The 16,999-nt window shown below is 36.9% G+C and overlaps 1 protein-coding gene across 4 annotated transcripts; it reads right to left on the reverse strand.

Annotated features, from left to right (window-relative positions):
- Window positions 1-764: 764 nt before the first annotated feature.
- On the reverse strand, window positions 765-16,172 carry cnot2 (CCR4-NOT transcription complex, subunit 2). 4 transcript variants are annotated; one of them, XM_067379406.1, is made up of 15 exons: window positions 16,106-16,172; window positions 14,948-15,067; window positions 13,174-13,246; window positions 12,909-13,065; window positions 12,644-12,823; window positions 7,974-8,050; window positions 7,722-7,847; window positions 7,415-7,539; window positions 7,126-7,246; window positions 5,285-5,441; window positions 5,129-5,190; window positions 4,997-5,046; window positions 4,816-4,916; window positions 4,587-4,731; window positions 765-1,021 (listed from the first exon to the last, which is right to left on the reverse strand). In XM_067379406.1, the coding sequence occupies exons 2-15, from the start codon at window positions 15,053-15,055 to the stop codon at window positions 911-913; spliced, it is 1,593 nt and encodes a 530-aa protein (XP_067235507.1). In that variant the 5' UTR covers window positions 15,056-15,067; window positions 16,106-16,172; the 3' UTR covers window positions 765-910. The 4 variants fall into 4 exon arrangements, with proteins under 4 accessions (XP_067235507.1, XP_067235508.1, XP_067235509.1 ...); XM_067379407.1 differs by having other exon boundaries at window positions 16,119-16,144; XM_067379408.1 differs by lacking the exon at window positions 16,106-16,172 and adding an exon at window positions 15,607-16,066.
- Window positions 16,173-16,999: the final 827 nt, after the last annotated feature.

Below are 16,999 nucleotides of genomic sequence, written 5' to 3' on the forward strand. Positions count from 1 at the left end.
TGATGTCAAAAAATTAAAAAAATGTACACGTTTATTACAAAATCGTAACAAAGACTGAAAAGGGTTCGTATTCATTCTGGAACAATGTTTCTCGATAAGCTCACAACCGCCTGGTCCGCGGCTTGTGCCCAACGGTCACTGAAACAGTCTGATTGGGTTTTATTGAAGCTAAGCAGAAAACAGCTCGGGATGAGGAACGCAAGTGGATGGAGCAAAAGGAATGACAAACAAAAGAAAAGAGGGGGGAAAAGCACCTCCATTATGTTAATGACAGGGCCGCGAGTCCTTCCAGACGACGACGGGAGCGGAGCGATTTTCCCACATTAAAAAAAAAGCAGAAAACAATTTTTGTGTTCTTTTATTACTAAATAGTGCAACAATGAACATTGCATTTTCTTTTGCCCTTGTGTATTCACATGTATTGGATTTGTCTTTGTGTCTGTCCTGTTTGGTAGCGCAGCGCGCTTCGGAAAACAAAGCGCGAACTGCGTTTTTTTTTTCTTTTCTCTTTTAATACCAATGGATGTGTTTGTGTGCTGTACTGCAACTTCAAAGACTCCAGGCAAACACCAAAAGGGGCTTTCCATCAGAGGAGTAAACAAAACATTGACCCTGCTCGAAATGAAATGGAGGGAGAAGAAGAAGGAAAAAAAACGTAAGAGGGGAATTTAAAAACAGAATGAAAATATATAGAAGTGTTTTTTTTGTGTGTTCGGGCAGCACATAATTTGTAAGGCAGGGTCCCTCCCCCCAGTTCTTAAGGTGGAGACCCCCGCCACCCCCCCTCCCCCTCCCGCAGTCCTTGTCCAGACAGTTGAGGAATAAAACCAGGTTTTTTGTGGTCGGGCAGGTCGGCTGGCTGTCTCTGGCCGATGGCTCCAAGAGCTCACGGGTGCTGATGGACGCAGCTTCAGAAGGCCTGCTGGGCCGGATTGTAATTGAAGGTGGTTGGCACGTGAGGCCGCTCCTCTAGCTTGTCGTATTCCAGGTGAAACTCCTGAGATGAGAGGAAAGCACAGAGCTGACGTCCAGCCATATTGAACGTTCAGTATGATAATGGCATATTTCGAAATTTATCAGCATCGATAGATAACAGTGCACGATTGATCAATTAAGTACTTCAAAGTGCACGTTTGGGGTTTTCAACTATATATTAGTCAATTTTCACACTGCAGCCAATCGAGTTATTTAATCATGATTCACTTTTTTGCAGTGAATGTGTGAAAATGTGCAATTAAACCAGCATACAGTACAGTCCAAAAGTTTGGAACCACTAAGATTTTTAATGTTTTTAAAAGAAGTTTCGTCTGCTCACCAAGGCTACATTTATTTAATTAAAAATACAGTAAAAAAACAGTAATATTGTGAAATATTATTACAATTTAAAATAACTGTTTTCTATTTGAATATATTTCACAAAGTAATTTATTCCTGTGATGCAAAGCTGAATTTTCAGCATCATTACTCCAGTCTTCAGTGTCACATGATCCTTCAGAAATCATTCTAATATGCTGATTTGCTGCTCAAGAAACATTTATGATTATTTTCAATGTTGAAAACAGTTGTGTACTTTTTTTTTTTTCAGGATTCCTTGATGAATAGAAAGTTCAAAAGAACAGCATTTATCTGAAATACAAAGCTTCTGTAGCATTATACACTACCGTTCAAAAGTTTGGGGTCAGTGAGAATTTTTATTTTTATTTTTTTGAAAAGAAATGAAAGAAATTAATACTTTTATTGCATTAAATCAAAAGTGGCAGTAAAGACATTTATAATGTTACAAAAGATTAGATTTCAGATAAACACTGTTCTTTTGAACTTTCTATTCATCAAATAATCCTGAAAAAAAATATTGTACACAAATATTTTGTACAATTGTACACATTAAATGTTTCTTGAGCAGCAGATCAGCATATTAGAATGATTTCTGAAGGATCATGTGACACTGAAGACTGGAGTAATGATGCTGAAAATTCAGCTTTGCATCACAGGAATAAATTACTTTGTGAAATATATTTAAATAGAAAAAACAGTTATTTTAAATTGTAATAATATTTAATATAATTTTTGCTGTATTTTTAATTAAATAAATGTAGCCTTGGTGAGCAGACGAAACGTCTTTTAAAAACATTAAAAATTCCAAACTTTTGGACTGTACTGTATATTAGAAATGTTAACACATTCACTAAAAATAAAAAAATCATAAATGATTGACAGCAATTAACTTTTTATCAAATTAAACAATATAATTTAATACAATTAATTTTAATCTATTTAAAACACATCTACAAAAAATTACTATAATATATTTGTTATTTTGTGTACATATCATTTGCTAATATTAAATTATGATTTTGATATTTTATCCAGAGTTGACTCATATCGTATATTTTAAAGGGATAGTTCCCCCAAAAATGAAAATTATCCCATGATTTACTCACCCTCAAGCCATCCTAGGTGTATATGACTATCTTCTTTCAGACGGAAACAATTACAGATATATTTAAAATATATCCTGGCTCTTCAAAGCTTTATAATGGAACTGAATAGGGGATTTTGAAGCCCAAAACAAATGTATCCATCCATCATAAAAGTAATCCATAATCCAATTTTTATAAACTAAAATAACTTGCTTCTGGCAGACGATCGTACGCATACTGCGCAAGCCGATTGCGCCACAAGAGTAACCCGTGACGCGAATTATGATGCAGGATGTAGGAGAAATTTCTCATTTTAGACACTTCCAATTCCTGACCAGTGTTTTGTTTTGCTCTATCCTCTGCGTTTTCAGGTTCCTCATTGCGTCAAGTCAGACATCACTCTTTTGCCATGAATCAACGGGTACGGCCATCTGCCGGAAGCTAGTTATTATAGTTAAAGGTGAGGTAAGTAGTTTGTCATAAACGCTGTTGGACACTGTTGATATTTGAAATCAACCCAAACAAACCCACCCCTCTCTTCATTGCTCCGCCTCCAAAACTCACACTCCAATCCTATTCCTAACCACCCTGCTCCGAGTCGGTCTTGAACCCCGACCCATTCGCTGCTGGCAGGTGAGGCAAGTGCACTAACAATGAAGCTAAATACCACATTCTCTCATCTCTCTTTCTGCAGTTTTTTTTTCTTTTCCAAATCTCCCTCTTGCTTGATCTCTCTCCTCGACCATCATACGCCCCCTAATACTGATTGGTTACACGTTTGTTGTTGGTGTCAGCCTAACTTCCAAACAGTGTTTTTGAAAAACCCGACCTTTAATAAAGTTTTAAATATGGACATTTTTCTTACAAAAAAACATCGCTTTGCTTCAAAGGTCTTTATTAACCCCCTGGAGCCGTATGGATTACTTTTTATGGTGGATGGAGGCATTTATTTGGGCTTCAAAATCTCACCCTCCATTCACTACCAATATAAAGCTTAGAAGAGTCAGGATATTTTTTAAATATATCTCTGATTGTGTTCGTCTGAAAGAAGATAGTCACAGTGCTTTCCACTCATAGACTTTACTTGGGCGGGCCGCCCACGTATAATAACGGCCGCCCAAGTATATTCGGAGACACATTTTTGCTGTTATAATTTTTATCCTCCTATACTTTTATATCCGCGCAAGATAATGAAACCATCCGTGATCGATTAACTAGTCATTTCATACCTGCTCGTTATGTGTGCGTCAGAACTGTTTACTCCTGCTAACATTCAAACGGACGCTGCATTTTGCAAAGTCACAAGGGGACGCTGTTGCGCATTCTACAAGCTCGCGCAACAGAGCTTTAGACTCTATGTTCAGACTGCTTCAAAGTGATTCTCAATCAGTGAAAAGTGCAGATTTATGCCAAGCGATTGCTAATGAACTCAAGTTGATGAATTATTACAATGTCTACTTTATGGCCTTTATATAAAATGTTTTAGACGATTGCAATAGTACAGACATTTCAAAATAAGAGTCCCTGTGTATTTCGGGCTTGTTTATAATTAAAAGTCACACGCTAAGTTTTTTCTTTTTCTTTTGGGCATTATTGGTATTTTGGTTACACTATAAATTGTATAAGTAAAAGACTAAGAACATTATTTGACACATTATTCATTTTATAAATTTTACTAGTAAAATCTGTGTCCCATTCACTGAGAGAGACACTATATGACAGCAAGGAGAACATACGAAAAGGTGAACCATTTAAATTTTGCATAATATACAATGCATAATATTAGTATGTAATTAAATGTAATATGTTATTTAATTAAAATTAATTTCGATAAATAAAAATACTGTTAAAGATCACACATTGTTTGTTTGTCACATGTAGTAGACCATTTTTGTGCCGTGGGTAATAGGATTTTTCGCCCGGCTACCACCACAAGTATATTTCAAACCTGTGGGAAGCACAGAGTCATATACACCTAGGATGGCTTGAATCGTGGGATTATTTTCATTTTTGGGTGAACTATCCCTTTAAGATATCGGCATTGGCGCGAGCCATTAGAAACCTCTAAAATGGCACAAATCAGATGTTAGGTTTCAGAAAAATCATCAGAAGACTAGCTGAAAACAAATAGATGGAGGAAGGAGACACCGATTTCAATATCTTTACCTTAGCGACCTTCCTCCAGTTATGACAATCAAAGAAGTAGTACGTTCCTCTCTCGTAGGTGTTGGTCTTTAGCGTGGGCTCCATGCCAGGTGCTCTTGTAATCCAAACCCTTTCCTCTTTATGGTACCGCCAGTCCCGGTTGAAGCTGCAATACGACAAAACGTTCCATTTAACCTCTATTTACCAGCTAAATGTCTGCACAAAGAATGACTTAATCAGCAGGACGTACAGCTCAACGGCAGCGAGGAGTTGTAAGAGGTCTCCTCCGTTCATGTAGTAGAGGTAGAACAGCAGGTCTTCACCATATCGCCCCAGTTTTATTGCAGCCAGCTGTTTAGAGCACATTATGAGGTCAGCTGGGTGCGCATTACAATTTCAATGCAGTTTTATTGAAGCGTTTATCACCTCACCTTGTCCCTTATGTGAATGTTGGTTAAGTACTCTGAAGGAACATGGAAGTCTAAAAAAAAAAGTTGCATTCATTACTGAAGAGCCAAAATGAGTTGGTCATATTTACAAGTTTAGGTCAGATTAACTCTTACCAATGTCTTGTGGTCGACATGGAGCTGAAGCCCAGGGAGATGCAAACTTAGGATACAGATTCCTACAAGGAGTTAATGTGTGAAGAAATGAATGTGAGGACAAAAAGAGAACATTGGCAAGAAATCAATATTTGGCAACAGACTAAAGAATCATACTCTGGAGAGTTGAGGTTGAGTCCTAGCGTTGTTAGGTCGCTTCCTAAAGCCAGATGAACCATTCCAGGGTCCGTCTCAGCTGCCCGGATGAATGTCAGGAGTCCAATCATTCCAAACTGATCCGTCACCATTCCTGAGGGAATGTTTGTTACCTTGCCTACGAAAGACAAAAAGTTTGATTGAGTGTTTCCAATGGGCAGGATTCATACATCTTTTGACCAATCAATTTCCATGAGTTTTCCAGCTGTTTATAATATATTCATTCATTCATTGTTGATACTACATATATAGTGTTTCTTGTGTAAAGAAAATGCTGTACTTATTCAATCAACCAGTTCTTTTTTTTTTACTCTTGCACTGCAAACAAGCAGACACGGTCCAAAATGTGTGAAGCACTTGACGATAGAGGCGGGGTGGAGTTATGAGGTTTTACTGACAGTTTTGAGGATTTCTTTTCAATACATTTCAAGGTTAACTATGTAACACGTATGACGAATCACGCAGGTACTGGGCTACTCCGCAGCAGTTGGCGCCCCGCTAAAATTGTCCGAAGATAAACACTTATTATAGGTGTACCATAGTGATTCAGGATAACGGTTTGGAAGATTGATTCATGATGTAGTCGCTCATCATATACATTTTTTTAACAAAAAAAGAAATGACAGTGTACCTTTAAATATTTGCAAAACCCAGAGAAAGACAAAATAGTAATGATTTTTGGAAAAAAAATAAATAAATATGGAGATACGAGATTTCTGTCCGACAGCAATGACATATACAAAAAAATGTATTACTATAAAAACTAGTTATTGTTCTTAAATAATAAAGGATGATTGACTTTAAAAATACTTTACATCCATTTTAAATTATTTTATATTTACATTTTTATATATTTAAATAAATAGGGTTTTTTACTCAAAATAAAAATTTAAGATATTGTTTTACTTTTCATGGGGATTATTAGTATTATTATTAAATATATAAACTTAAAATGGAAACCCAGACTGGTGCATTGAAACCTGCCTAAACAAATTCTTGATTAACATATTTCATTAAAGTATTAGTTCACTTCAGAACTCAAAATCCCTGATAATTTATTATGTCATCCAAGATGTTCATGTCTTTCTTCAGTCGAAAAGAAATTAAGGTTTTTGATGAAAACATTCCAGGATTTTTCTCCATATAGTGGACTTCAACAGGGTTCAACGGGTTGAAGGTCCAAATTGCAGTTTCAGTGCAGCTTCAAAGTGCCATACATGATCCCAGACGAGGAATAAGGGTCATATCTAGCGAAACAATGACGTAAGCGGAAGTACCACGGTACGCCGAAAAACTCCATCTCATTTTCCCCTCAAACATCGTTGTTTTACCTTTTTTCTGTAAAGGGTGTTTGACTTAGACTTTGCACGCTCATTTTGTAAACAATAGATCGGTACTTCCACCTACGTCACACGTGAACTTTCTAATGTGATTACATAATGTGTATAACATTGGTTTTTTTGGAAAATGACGATTGTTTCGCTATTTAAGACCCTTATTCCTCATCTGGGATTGTGTAGAGCCCTTTGAAGCTGCACTGAAACTGTAATTTTGACCTTCAACCTGTTGGTAGCTGCTGAAGTCTATGTGGAGAAAAATCCTGGAATGTTTTCATCAAAAACCTTTATTTCTTTTCGAAGAAAGAAAGACATGAACATCTTGGATGACATGGGGGTGAGTAAATTATCAGGAAATTTTAATTCAGAAGTGAACTAATCCTTTAAAGCACATTACTTGTTTTATTCAACAATCATGTTTTCAAAGCTGGAAATACATCCATGCATGTTGCTAGAAAGCCTCACCATCAGGCAACACCTGGATCCCTTTCTTTTGCTGGTTGTTATTCTGTGCTGATGATGTCTTGTCGCCGGGAAATTTGGGTCCATCTGCACTTGAGCTGCCCTTGCCTGAGGAGTTCAAGTTCTGTGGAGACAGCAGAGGCCAGGACAATGAGTTAAAGGTCAAGCAATCATGTAGCACTGGACAGCATCACTTCAAACATCAATTGCCGAGTATCCTTACCCATCCTGCAAAACAATGACATGTTATTTACGCAAAGCTTATGAAAGATCAAATTCAGGTAATACTGACTGATTTGCTTTCATCCGTGCTCAATGTTGGGTCCTTGTAGTTGGGCCCGGGTAGGGCAGGGAAGTCTTCGTTGTGAATCGAGAAGTCCTGCGACTGTTCGTTCGATGGCTTTGTGACCATTCCAACTATGGAGAGACACATTTTAACAAAGGTTTGAGGGTTATTGTGATGAAATAAAAATAAAACCACTGACCTTGTCATGCATTCACAACACATCATCCATTCAAGGAGAAGCGTGCTTAGTAATAAAAACTAAGAGGGTTTGGGTTTCAGCGAAGTAATGCGACTGTGTAAAATGAACTCGTACCATAGGGTGCCCTTCCAGCCAGCGGATTATGCAAAGGTGTTGGGTTGCCGTTTCCCTCCCTCCGACTTCTGTCTGCAAGTGCTGGGAATTCTGAGAGGTCTATTCCTGTCACATTTTCACTCCCATCTGCCACACAGACGATAGAAAAAGAATACAATAAGAATGGGCTACTTCTCTTTCTAGAATACAATTTAAGCGTCACGGTTCCTGTCATGGTGTATCATCACCAAGCATGTTCAATGAAGCACTCACCTGTCCCGTTGAAGATGTTATTGGATAAGGAGTTCATTCCAAACCCCTGGCTCCGGCCCATTCCAAATCCTGACATACTACAATGACACACATGAGGATTTGACCCTTTTGTTAAGGTCAGTCTTAATCAGTCTTGATTGGCCTTATCTTGGCCTAAGGTGAAAGTTAATTAAAATACATAATATGTATTTAAGATTATGAGAAGCCACTTTTTTAACCATAAAATCAGCTTTAATTTTAACAATAAACAAAGAAGTCGTGTGTATTTAAGAAAGGAGATTCTAACAAGCTTCATATGTGCTCATCAACCATAAATGTGCACAGAAAACAAGCCTTATAAAATGCGTAAGCCTGTTATTCGGTTTTAATGGCAAAGTCCATAAACAAGACTCAACAATAAGGATGGCTTGCTGGTCCAGGGACAGAGTAAGAGTGTTTTGAGCCAGTTGATGAAAGTGCGCTACTGGGTTACTGCTATACAGTACCATTCAGATGTTTAGTCAGTACGATTTTTCTTTTAAGAACTTAATACTTTTTATTCATTAAGACAACATTAAATTGATCAAAAGTGACAGTAAAGATTTTTATAGTGTAACAAAAGATTTCTACTAAAAAAAATGCTGTTTTACATTTTCTATTAATCAAAGAATCCTAGGGGGGAAAAAATTAGTTTTCACAAAAATATTAAGCAATAAAACTGTTTTTAACTTTGATAATAATGATAAATGTTTCTTGAGCAGCAAATTCAACACATGTAACAAATACATACAAATAATCAGTTACTTATTCCATTATTTCCCAGTAAAAGTGTTTCATTTATTGCTGTCTGTGAGTTTCTTGTATAATTATAATAATAGTACAATTTTCAGCTATTAATGCAGATTAAATCTGACAAAAAGAAATGTGTACAAATGTATAAGTAATACATTTTAAAGTGCCCCATTATGCTATTTTAAAAGGTTCCTAATGTTGTTTTGAGGTCTCCTACAATAGGTTTACATACATCCAAGGTCAAAAAACACAAATTTTCTAATAAACATTGCAGCATCACCTCTTTTCTCAGTGTCTGAAACAGTTTGATCAAAGATTCGGTCTCTCTAAACGCATTCTTTCCAAAGTGCATGCAAAGTGGATTTGTTTTCACAGCGCAGAAAACATGTCTTCTCAACATGTCGACAACACGAACCAGACTCTTTCACAACTACAGTGTTTGAGGGTCAAAGACGACATTGTTCATGGGCAGCCAATAAAGACCACAGGCAGGCATTATGCAAATTTGTTACAAACCTACATAGGTTCGAGCAGGAAGTAAAGGTCCTTGCACCCTGAGTCCGCAATTTTCATATGCGTAATCCTAAAAATAAGGATATTCAATCCTGAGATTGCGTAGAGAGGAAGGAGAGTTCCACCTCATCATCAAGGAGCTGCGGGATTATCCCAGAATGTCAGTGGCTCAGTTTGATGCTTTGCTACTGGTGCACTTTTTCAGTCATACAGTGCTTTGAGCTGCAAGACGAAGTGGATCAACTTGTCAGACGTCATTCTGGATTTTGGCGTTCAGTTGTACGGTGGCTCTGAAATGTCAAAAACACCTCTCGAAATGCTTGCTACGGATGTGAAAAATGCAGAAAATTGAACCCGATCCGAATTTTTTTTATGACAGACAAAAGTTTCAGAGGCAGTGTGTAAACGTGATTGACAACATGATGTCGTATTTATTTATTTTTTTCAGACGAAATTTCGGACTCAGTGTGCAAAGACCTTAAAGGTGCCCTAGAATTAAAAAATTGAATTTACCTCGGCATAGTTAAATAAGAGTTCAATACATGGAAATGACATACAGTGAGTCTCAAACTCCATTGTTTCCTCCTTCTTATATGAATCTCATTTGTTTAAAAGATCTCCGAAGAACAGGCGAATCTCAACATAACACCAACTGTTACGTAACAGTGGGGATCATTAATATGTACGCCATTAGCAATCTGTCCATCACCAGTGTTGGGGGTAAGTAACTTGAGTTATGTAATCAGATTACTTTTTTCCAAATAACTAATAAAGTAAGCATTACTTACAAAATTTACAACAAAATATCTGAGTTACTTTTTTAAATAAGTAACACAAGTTACTTTGTCTTCCAATTTTTTGACTAACAGCTCTCCTGTCTCCATGTTGAGAGAAATGGGAATAAGTGCAAACATGACGGTTATTCTAGACTAAGGCTACGTTCACACTGTCAGTTTTAGAGACTGAGAACCGCATTTAGTTACAGGTGTGAGTCTCGAAATGTCCTGTTCAAACAGCAACTTGCAGTAGCATCTCGAATACTGTGTGTATGAACGTGCAACGAGAGTCAAGCCCGTATTCTCACTAGTAACCATAGCGACAGTGACCAAAATAATATCAAAGATGGCGACGTCCATAAAACTGAAAAGACTTATACTTTTGACAGGACAGAGTCCAACTGAGTCTCAAGGTCATCCATCAAATCATCCTTTACCGGCAGCAGCTTTAATATAAACATGCGCTTGCTGGACACATTTAACCGTTGCACTTGCGTCTCCCATCCTTTGCAGTTTCTCGTGCATGACACAGCATTTGAGTTGCGTGTAGAACACAAAACTGATGGGAGCGGATCTGGTGAAGAATAGTGACTGGATCTAAAACATTCAGACGACACACAGCTCATATCTCCCTTGCTGTAAGTTACCGAAAGTGAAAACACGCACACAAAAAATGTGACTCCAGTCCTGTCCAATCCAGTGCGAATATTCCTGGAACATGGTTGTGAGTCTTGAAAATTTACGGGTGCGAGTTCGGTTGTTACTCTCGTAAATAACCGTACTGTGTGTGAACATACCGTATTAAGGCCTCAAATACACGACTGGCAACCGTATTCTGCTTTTGTGTGAACGTGGTCTAATTGTGAACATACATTTAAATTCTTTACCTGCATCCTATTCTACTGTATTCCAGAATGGCAGCACAGCTATAAGGTTTGTTTGAGCTGCACTCTCTACTGTACAGGTGTGAATTTGCATTTCCTTCAGCCTGAGGCTTATTCATTTCACTTTTGGTGTGAAAGGGCCTTTACATTTGCCAAAAATAGAACTTTTTTTGTTGTTATTAAAAAACAAACAAACAAGCCCAGCCCAGGTGAGAAAAAGTAACACAAAAGTAATGCAACGCATAACTTTCCATAAAAAGTAATGAAATAACAGGGAATAACGCAATATTGTAATGCATTACTTTTAAAAGTAACTTTCCCCAACATTGGCTACGTTTACATGCACCCAAATAATCCACTTGTAATCGGATTGACGGATCAATCGGATTGAAAAACGTTCATGTAAACACCTTAATCGATCCAATTGAGCTCGATCCGAAAGAAATTTCGATCGGATTGGAAGGGGTGGTTTATTCCTTTTCTAATCCGATCCAACAGCAAAAAATTATCATGTTAACGCTTGAATCCGACTACTTTCTCAATCGTATTCAAAAGTCTCTGAGCACATGCGCAGTGCAATGTTGACACGCATTACGCAAGTTCACGTTCACTTCTTTAGTTGTAAATATGTATGCCAACAGGCAGTGGCGTATGTATCCCTTCGTCATTATATTGGGATTTTTTTCCGTTTTAAAACAAGAATGGGAGCCAGTGGATATCACACAAGAAGCAAACTTTGTGCAAGAGATATGCCGGTGAAAAAGTCTCAACCTCGGTCAGTATTCACAACAGAAAGTGAAAGTAAAAAGTGACAGAGCTGTCTGACGCTGCATTAATGGAGCATATTCTCTCAGAGAGACGAATTTCAACATAAAATGCTGATAACGGCATATAACTGTCTAAATTTATTCCATTATTTCTTTTGTGGCAGTACATGGCTAGTGAAACAAATAGTATTTCGTATAAACAGGTTGTTTGAGTGCTTGTCAGTGCTTGAAGTAAAGTTGCGCTTAATTTTCATTGATGACAACATTATAGCCTACACTCTTAATCATTTTTTGACCTATAATTCATTGTATAAGACTTTAAAAAAATTATTATAATATTAATTTAATAATGAAAGAAAGAAGCTTAACCTAATAGTAATGTAACATGCCTACATTAATTGGAAATGCCAAATCTTCTTAATATTGCCTAGATTTCGATACATGATCGTCTGTTGACGTAACCCGGGTTACCGCAAGTGTGATTGATATGACGTCACGCAAAAGTTTTAATTAGAACGTAAAATTTTGGTCGACTAAGCCTCTTCTCGTCGATTAATAGTTAGTCGACTATTAGGGCTTTTACATTCACAAACAGCTATATTACACACTACATGAAAGGTAATATTCAAACAAACAAACAAACAAAAAAGCATAATGGGGCACTTTAAAATAAATATAAGTATAAAATTATATTTACTATTTGGACTAGTCCAACCCTCAATCCATCCCTACTGTTGAGCCGTGCCATAAATTATAAAGATTCTATTACTGTGGCAAATGAAAGCATTGGACATTACAAAAAGTGTCCTTAGTTTGTTTTATTCCCATATCATTGAACATAATCTGACCACTGTCCTGGCACTGGCATTCCTTTCTTTTTCCTGTACTAATTAACATGTTAAATTGACAGCCTTACCAAAACAAGTCATGTTTGCTCTCTCACGTGTGGCCAGTCTTACCTGTTGATGGTGAATGGCTGGCGTGCTGGCTGCTGTTTGGGCATGCAGATAATGCTGGGAGAGCTGCGGTTAGGGCTGCCCAGGCCAGAGCTGCCCATGCTGTTGGTCCTGCCGCTCATGCCCATGCCCTGCCCTACCTGCGAGCTCATCATGTTCCTGGTGTTCATGGGCAGGATGCCCCTGCGGAACATCAGCAAGGACGGGATTTAACACAGCAGATCACGTCATCCCACACAACATAAAACACGCAGAGGAGATTGTGTACCTGTTCGGCGAAGGTGGTGTGTGGAGGGACATTGTTGGGACGCCTGTTGTTGGGGTGCTATGGCTCGGTAACTGAGTGCCTTGTGTTAAACTCCGGTTCAGTTGAGGATTGTTGTTGCTCATACGTTGTATGTTGCTCATTGAGAAACCTAGTGCACCTACAAATTGAGAAACGCTGATCAAATGGTGCTCAGAATCAGAGAGCATAGTCTTTTTACGAGCAGCACTTATCAGTAACATAAGCCGGATCGAAGACTTGTACTCACTTTGCGGACCATACAAACTCGCACCAAGCTGTGACAATTGACCTGACGATGACGGCGAGGGTGATGGCAGCATCTGTAAAACAAGACAACTTAGAACTTCATCTGAAATAATATATAAATGAGATCTGACATTACTTTTCATACACATATTTACATTTATACAACCGTTCATAAGTTGTAGCCGTGAAGATTTTTGAAAGAAGTCTCTTATGCTCAGCAAGGCTCTCTATTTTCCTTACTGACAAATGAAAGACGCTGTTTAGCGCTAATGCAACAAATGAACAAACAATGCTAGGGCTGGGCGATAAAATGATAGCGATAATTATCGTGATATAATTTTCCTCAATAAAATATCAAGAGTTCGATAAACATTCGATAATGTTTATGCGCTAAAAACGGAATGAAACTCGGCCCAAAGTTCAAATGGCGCGAGCTTACTCTCTGTTTGTCTCGGTCATGTGATCACTAAACAGCGCCGTGAGATCCAGTGAGAAGCGCTTGAATTCAATGAAGAACACAAATGTCACTGTAGTTTAAGCTAGTTTAAAGCCAGATGAAACAGGAGAAACACTGTGTGCAACAAAACAGAATGCTTTTTAATCTACAAATCACCATCATTTACAAATTTATTTTTACTGTTGTGACACTAACTGCACCAGGGTAGTATGGCAGAAATTTGGGATATTTATATGAGGTTTTATTATTAATGTAAACATAAATGTATTAAAGGAGGAGGCTGACAGGGTAGAGAAGAAATTGTTGAATAAAGTTATTATTTTTGTTTTGTTTTTGCACATAAATGTATTTGTCACTTCATAACATTAAAGTTGAACCACTGTAGCCACATGGACTATTTTAACAATGTCTTTACTACCTTTCTGGGCCTTGAATGTGGTCATTTTGTTGCTTTCAATGGGAGATATATTCTCAGATTTTATCAAAAATATCTTAATTTGGGTGCTGAGGATGAACCAAGGTCTTGCGGGTTTGAAACGACATGAGGGTGAGTAAATAATGACAGAAATTTCATTTTTGGGTGAATTAACCCTTAAAGGTTTCCGGTCTGGTTTCTACAACTTCCACTTAAGAGCAAAAATCTGCCTTTAAACTTGAAAGAATAAAGATTTGACATTTATCGTGATCGATATCAACTGATATGAACATTTTCATCATGGTAATTTTTTTGGCCACATCGCCCAGCCCTAAACGACGCACATTAGATGTGTATTTGATGGTTTATCAGTGTTTTTTATTACCGTCATTCAAATAATGAGAAATACAGTTTGCCACAACTTGCAGTTCGGTTCTCCTCATAAAACCGCTAAATGGTAGAGTCATAATTTGTTTCCACCATGATTCTTTATTGGCACGCTCCCAACTTACAAAGTCTGAAAATTATGATATTATAGTGGCATTCATGTGCGCTTAACTCATAAACACAATCATTTCGACATGACTTCAATGCATTAAGAATAGTTTCAGTACTGTAATTTACGAGTAATGTTTTGAAACATGTACATATTTATGAAGGACTGTAAAATGTTATTTGCCAATTTTGCCAATTTATTTTGGCGTGAAAACATTTTAACATATTAAGATATCTTTTGGTGGTCAGGTCAGTGGAAATGTTGGCAGTGCACATGAAATGTTAATAATAATGTATGTTCTAATACAATAATAATGTAATGTTTTTTCATTCTATCTGACCTCTGGTCAACAAAAGCTTTAGACACAATGGACATAACAATTAGGATTCACTAACGACTGTTCTTACGTCTTTCTCCGATCGATGCGGGAACATTGACTGCTGGCCATAGTATATCTCATCAGGGTAGTCACTTTCGACCCCCTCAGCAAACTTCTTTCTCGTTGCACTGAACATTCCGTTTGTCACCTATGGAAAAAGAGGAGACGGTTATGATAATTAATCCTGATCACCCACATCTGAAGCAAAATCATATTAGATTATCTTTGCACACATGTAGTGGACATATCATTAACCAGTTCTACATAGCACCACTGAGAACTAGTAATAAATAATGAATTACCACTGCAGAACAAGACCTAAGGCTATATGCTGCTTTAAAGTGCATTATGAAAACGTACAGGCTGTTTTTTTCCAACCCAATCAGAATGTGCAAGATTAAACTTTAACGCAATTTAGCGAATAGTCTTATGCTAGAAGAACATATAGTCTGCTATGGCGGTACGTTGTTAAATTAATAACGTATTCCTATATTCAGAACACAGCAGATATTTGTCGTATGGCTGGAAAAGAAACAAATATCGCTTTCGAAACTGACACCTGACAACAAACCAGCTTAATTCACCAGCTAAATCCATGAAGAAACATCAATTACTAGCCAGATACATCAACAAACTCACATTTCTACAAACAATAACATTATTCAAAATATTAAAACTGATTCCTACGTGTCATGATGTTACGGACATGCTTGCAGAGAGAAATAAGTAAAATAAACACTGGCATGTCGCGAAATGTTCTCATTTATGTCAGCTAGTTAGCTTTGCCGTTAGCTGTGTACCTGCTAACTAGACATTTTCGGCGTAAATAGAGATTTCAATGAAAACCAAAACACATTGAACCATTTAATCTATATTAGTCAGGATGTATTAGTATTACACCAGATGTCTAGACATACATAATGCATGTATCTATCTGTTTAAACGGTTTAGGCCTCTGTCTCGGCTGTCTGTTTTTGTTAGCGCTTAGCGCTAGTCGGCTAACTCTGGCCTCCAGAACAAAAACAGAAACCAGAAAAGCCGTGCAAACGTGTCATTGCATTCATTCAGCTACTAAATATCTGCTTGGATATACGCATAAAGCTGCAAATGTTCATTTGGCCCTGCATATGCGATGCAAACCCTGTTGTGCAATGTATTTCTTTTGGTGAAAATGGAATTGACTAACCGCATTAATTTACCCTCTCCTCGCAGATCCAAGATGGCTGTGAATCCTACAGGCGAGAATGCTGGGGGAATAGCCTTTACCCTCTGACCCCTTGACCTTCAGTTTATTTCATACTAGACTGAAAATTGTTCTGGATACAGTCTGCTGGATATTAGATACTCTACAGGACACTTTGGAGATTTTTATTATGTTATAATAAGATGATACTCGAGTCACTCTTTTTATACCTGAAACAGTTTCATTTGATTTTATCTGATATTTTGCACTTATGGTATTTTATAATAATATTTTGTTGTCTGCCATTTAACAAACCCAGCTTAGAGTACAGAAAATCTTATGAGCTTACAGCCGAGTGCAGGTAACATACAGTATTAAGAATTCATAATTTGAGGTGTATGACACAAAAGAGAGGTTTTCAAACTTTAGTTATGAACTTTATGCTGTATAAGGCCTCCAAAGCAGCATGTAAATAACAGATAAGGTACAGTCAAACAGTCATTATCACAAAATACAGCCATACAATGTGTTGTTCTAACACATTAAAGGTGTTTCTTTAAATAACGTTAAGCTAAGACACTGTTTTACTCATAAATCCAAAGCCACTGCAGCAGAAGCACAGATATTATCATTTTATATGATGAAAATGCATTATTATCCTATTTTTATCTACATGATCTTTTGTAATATATGCTTCTATGTAGCAACACACATAATTATATATATATATATATATATATATATAGTCTATATTGTATATATTGTATATAGGCTTCCTTTCTTTGTATATATATATTCTTTGTATATATATATATATATATATATATATATATATATATATATATATATATATATATATATATATATATTTATTTATTTATTTATTTATTTATTTAT

Source organism: Chanodichthys erythropterus, chromosome 24 (assembly GCF_024489055.1).
Source record: "Chanodichthys erythropterus isolate Z2021 chromosome 24, ASM2448905v1, whole genome shotgun sequence".
In the NCBI taxonomy this organism is placed as follows: domain Eukaryota; kingdom Metazoa; phylum Chordata; class Actinopteri; order Cypriniformes; family Xenocyprididae; genus Chanodichthys; species Chanodichthys erythropterus.

What these genes read in the sequence shown, in the direction of transcription:
- cnot2 (XM_067379406.1), bottom strand. Translation starts at nt 15,055, where the DNA reads ATGTTCAGTGCAACGAGAAAGAAGTTTGCTGAGGGGGTCGAAAGTGAC. An exon ending in GGCTGGAAGGGCACCCTATG is followed by an intron (nt 7,540 to 7,721) that starts GTACGAGTTCAT and finishes GTCTCTCCATAG; the next exon opens with TTGGAATGGTCACAAAGCCA. An exon ending in CTCCTCGCTGCCGTTGAGCT is followed by an intron (nt 4,732 to 4,815) that starts GTACGTCCTGCT and finishes GTCGTATTGCAG; the next exon opens with CTTCAACCGGGACTGGCGGT.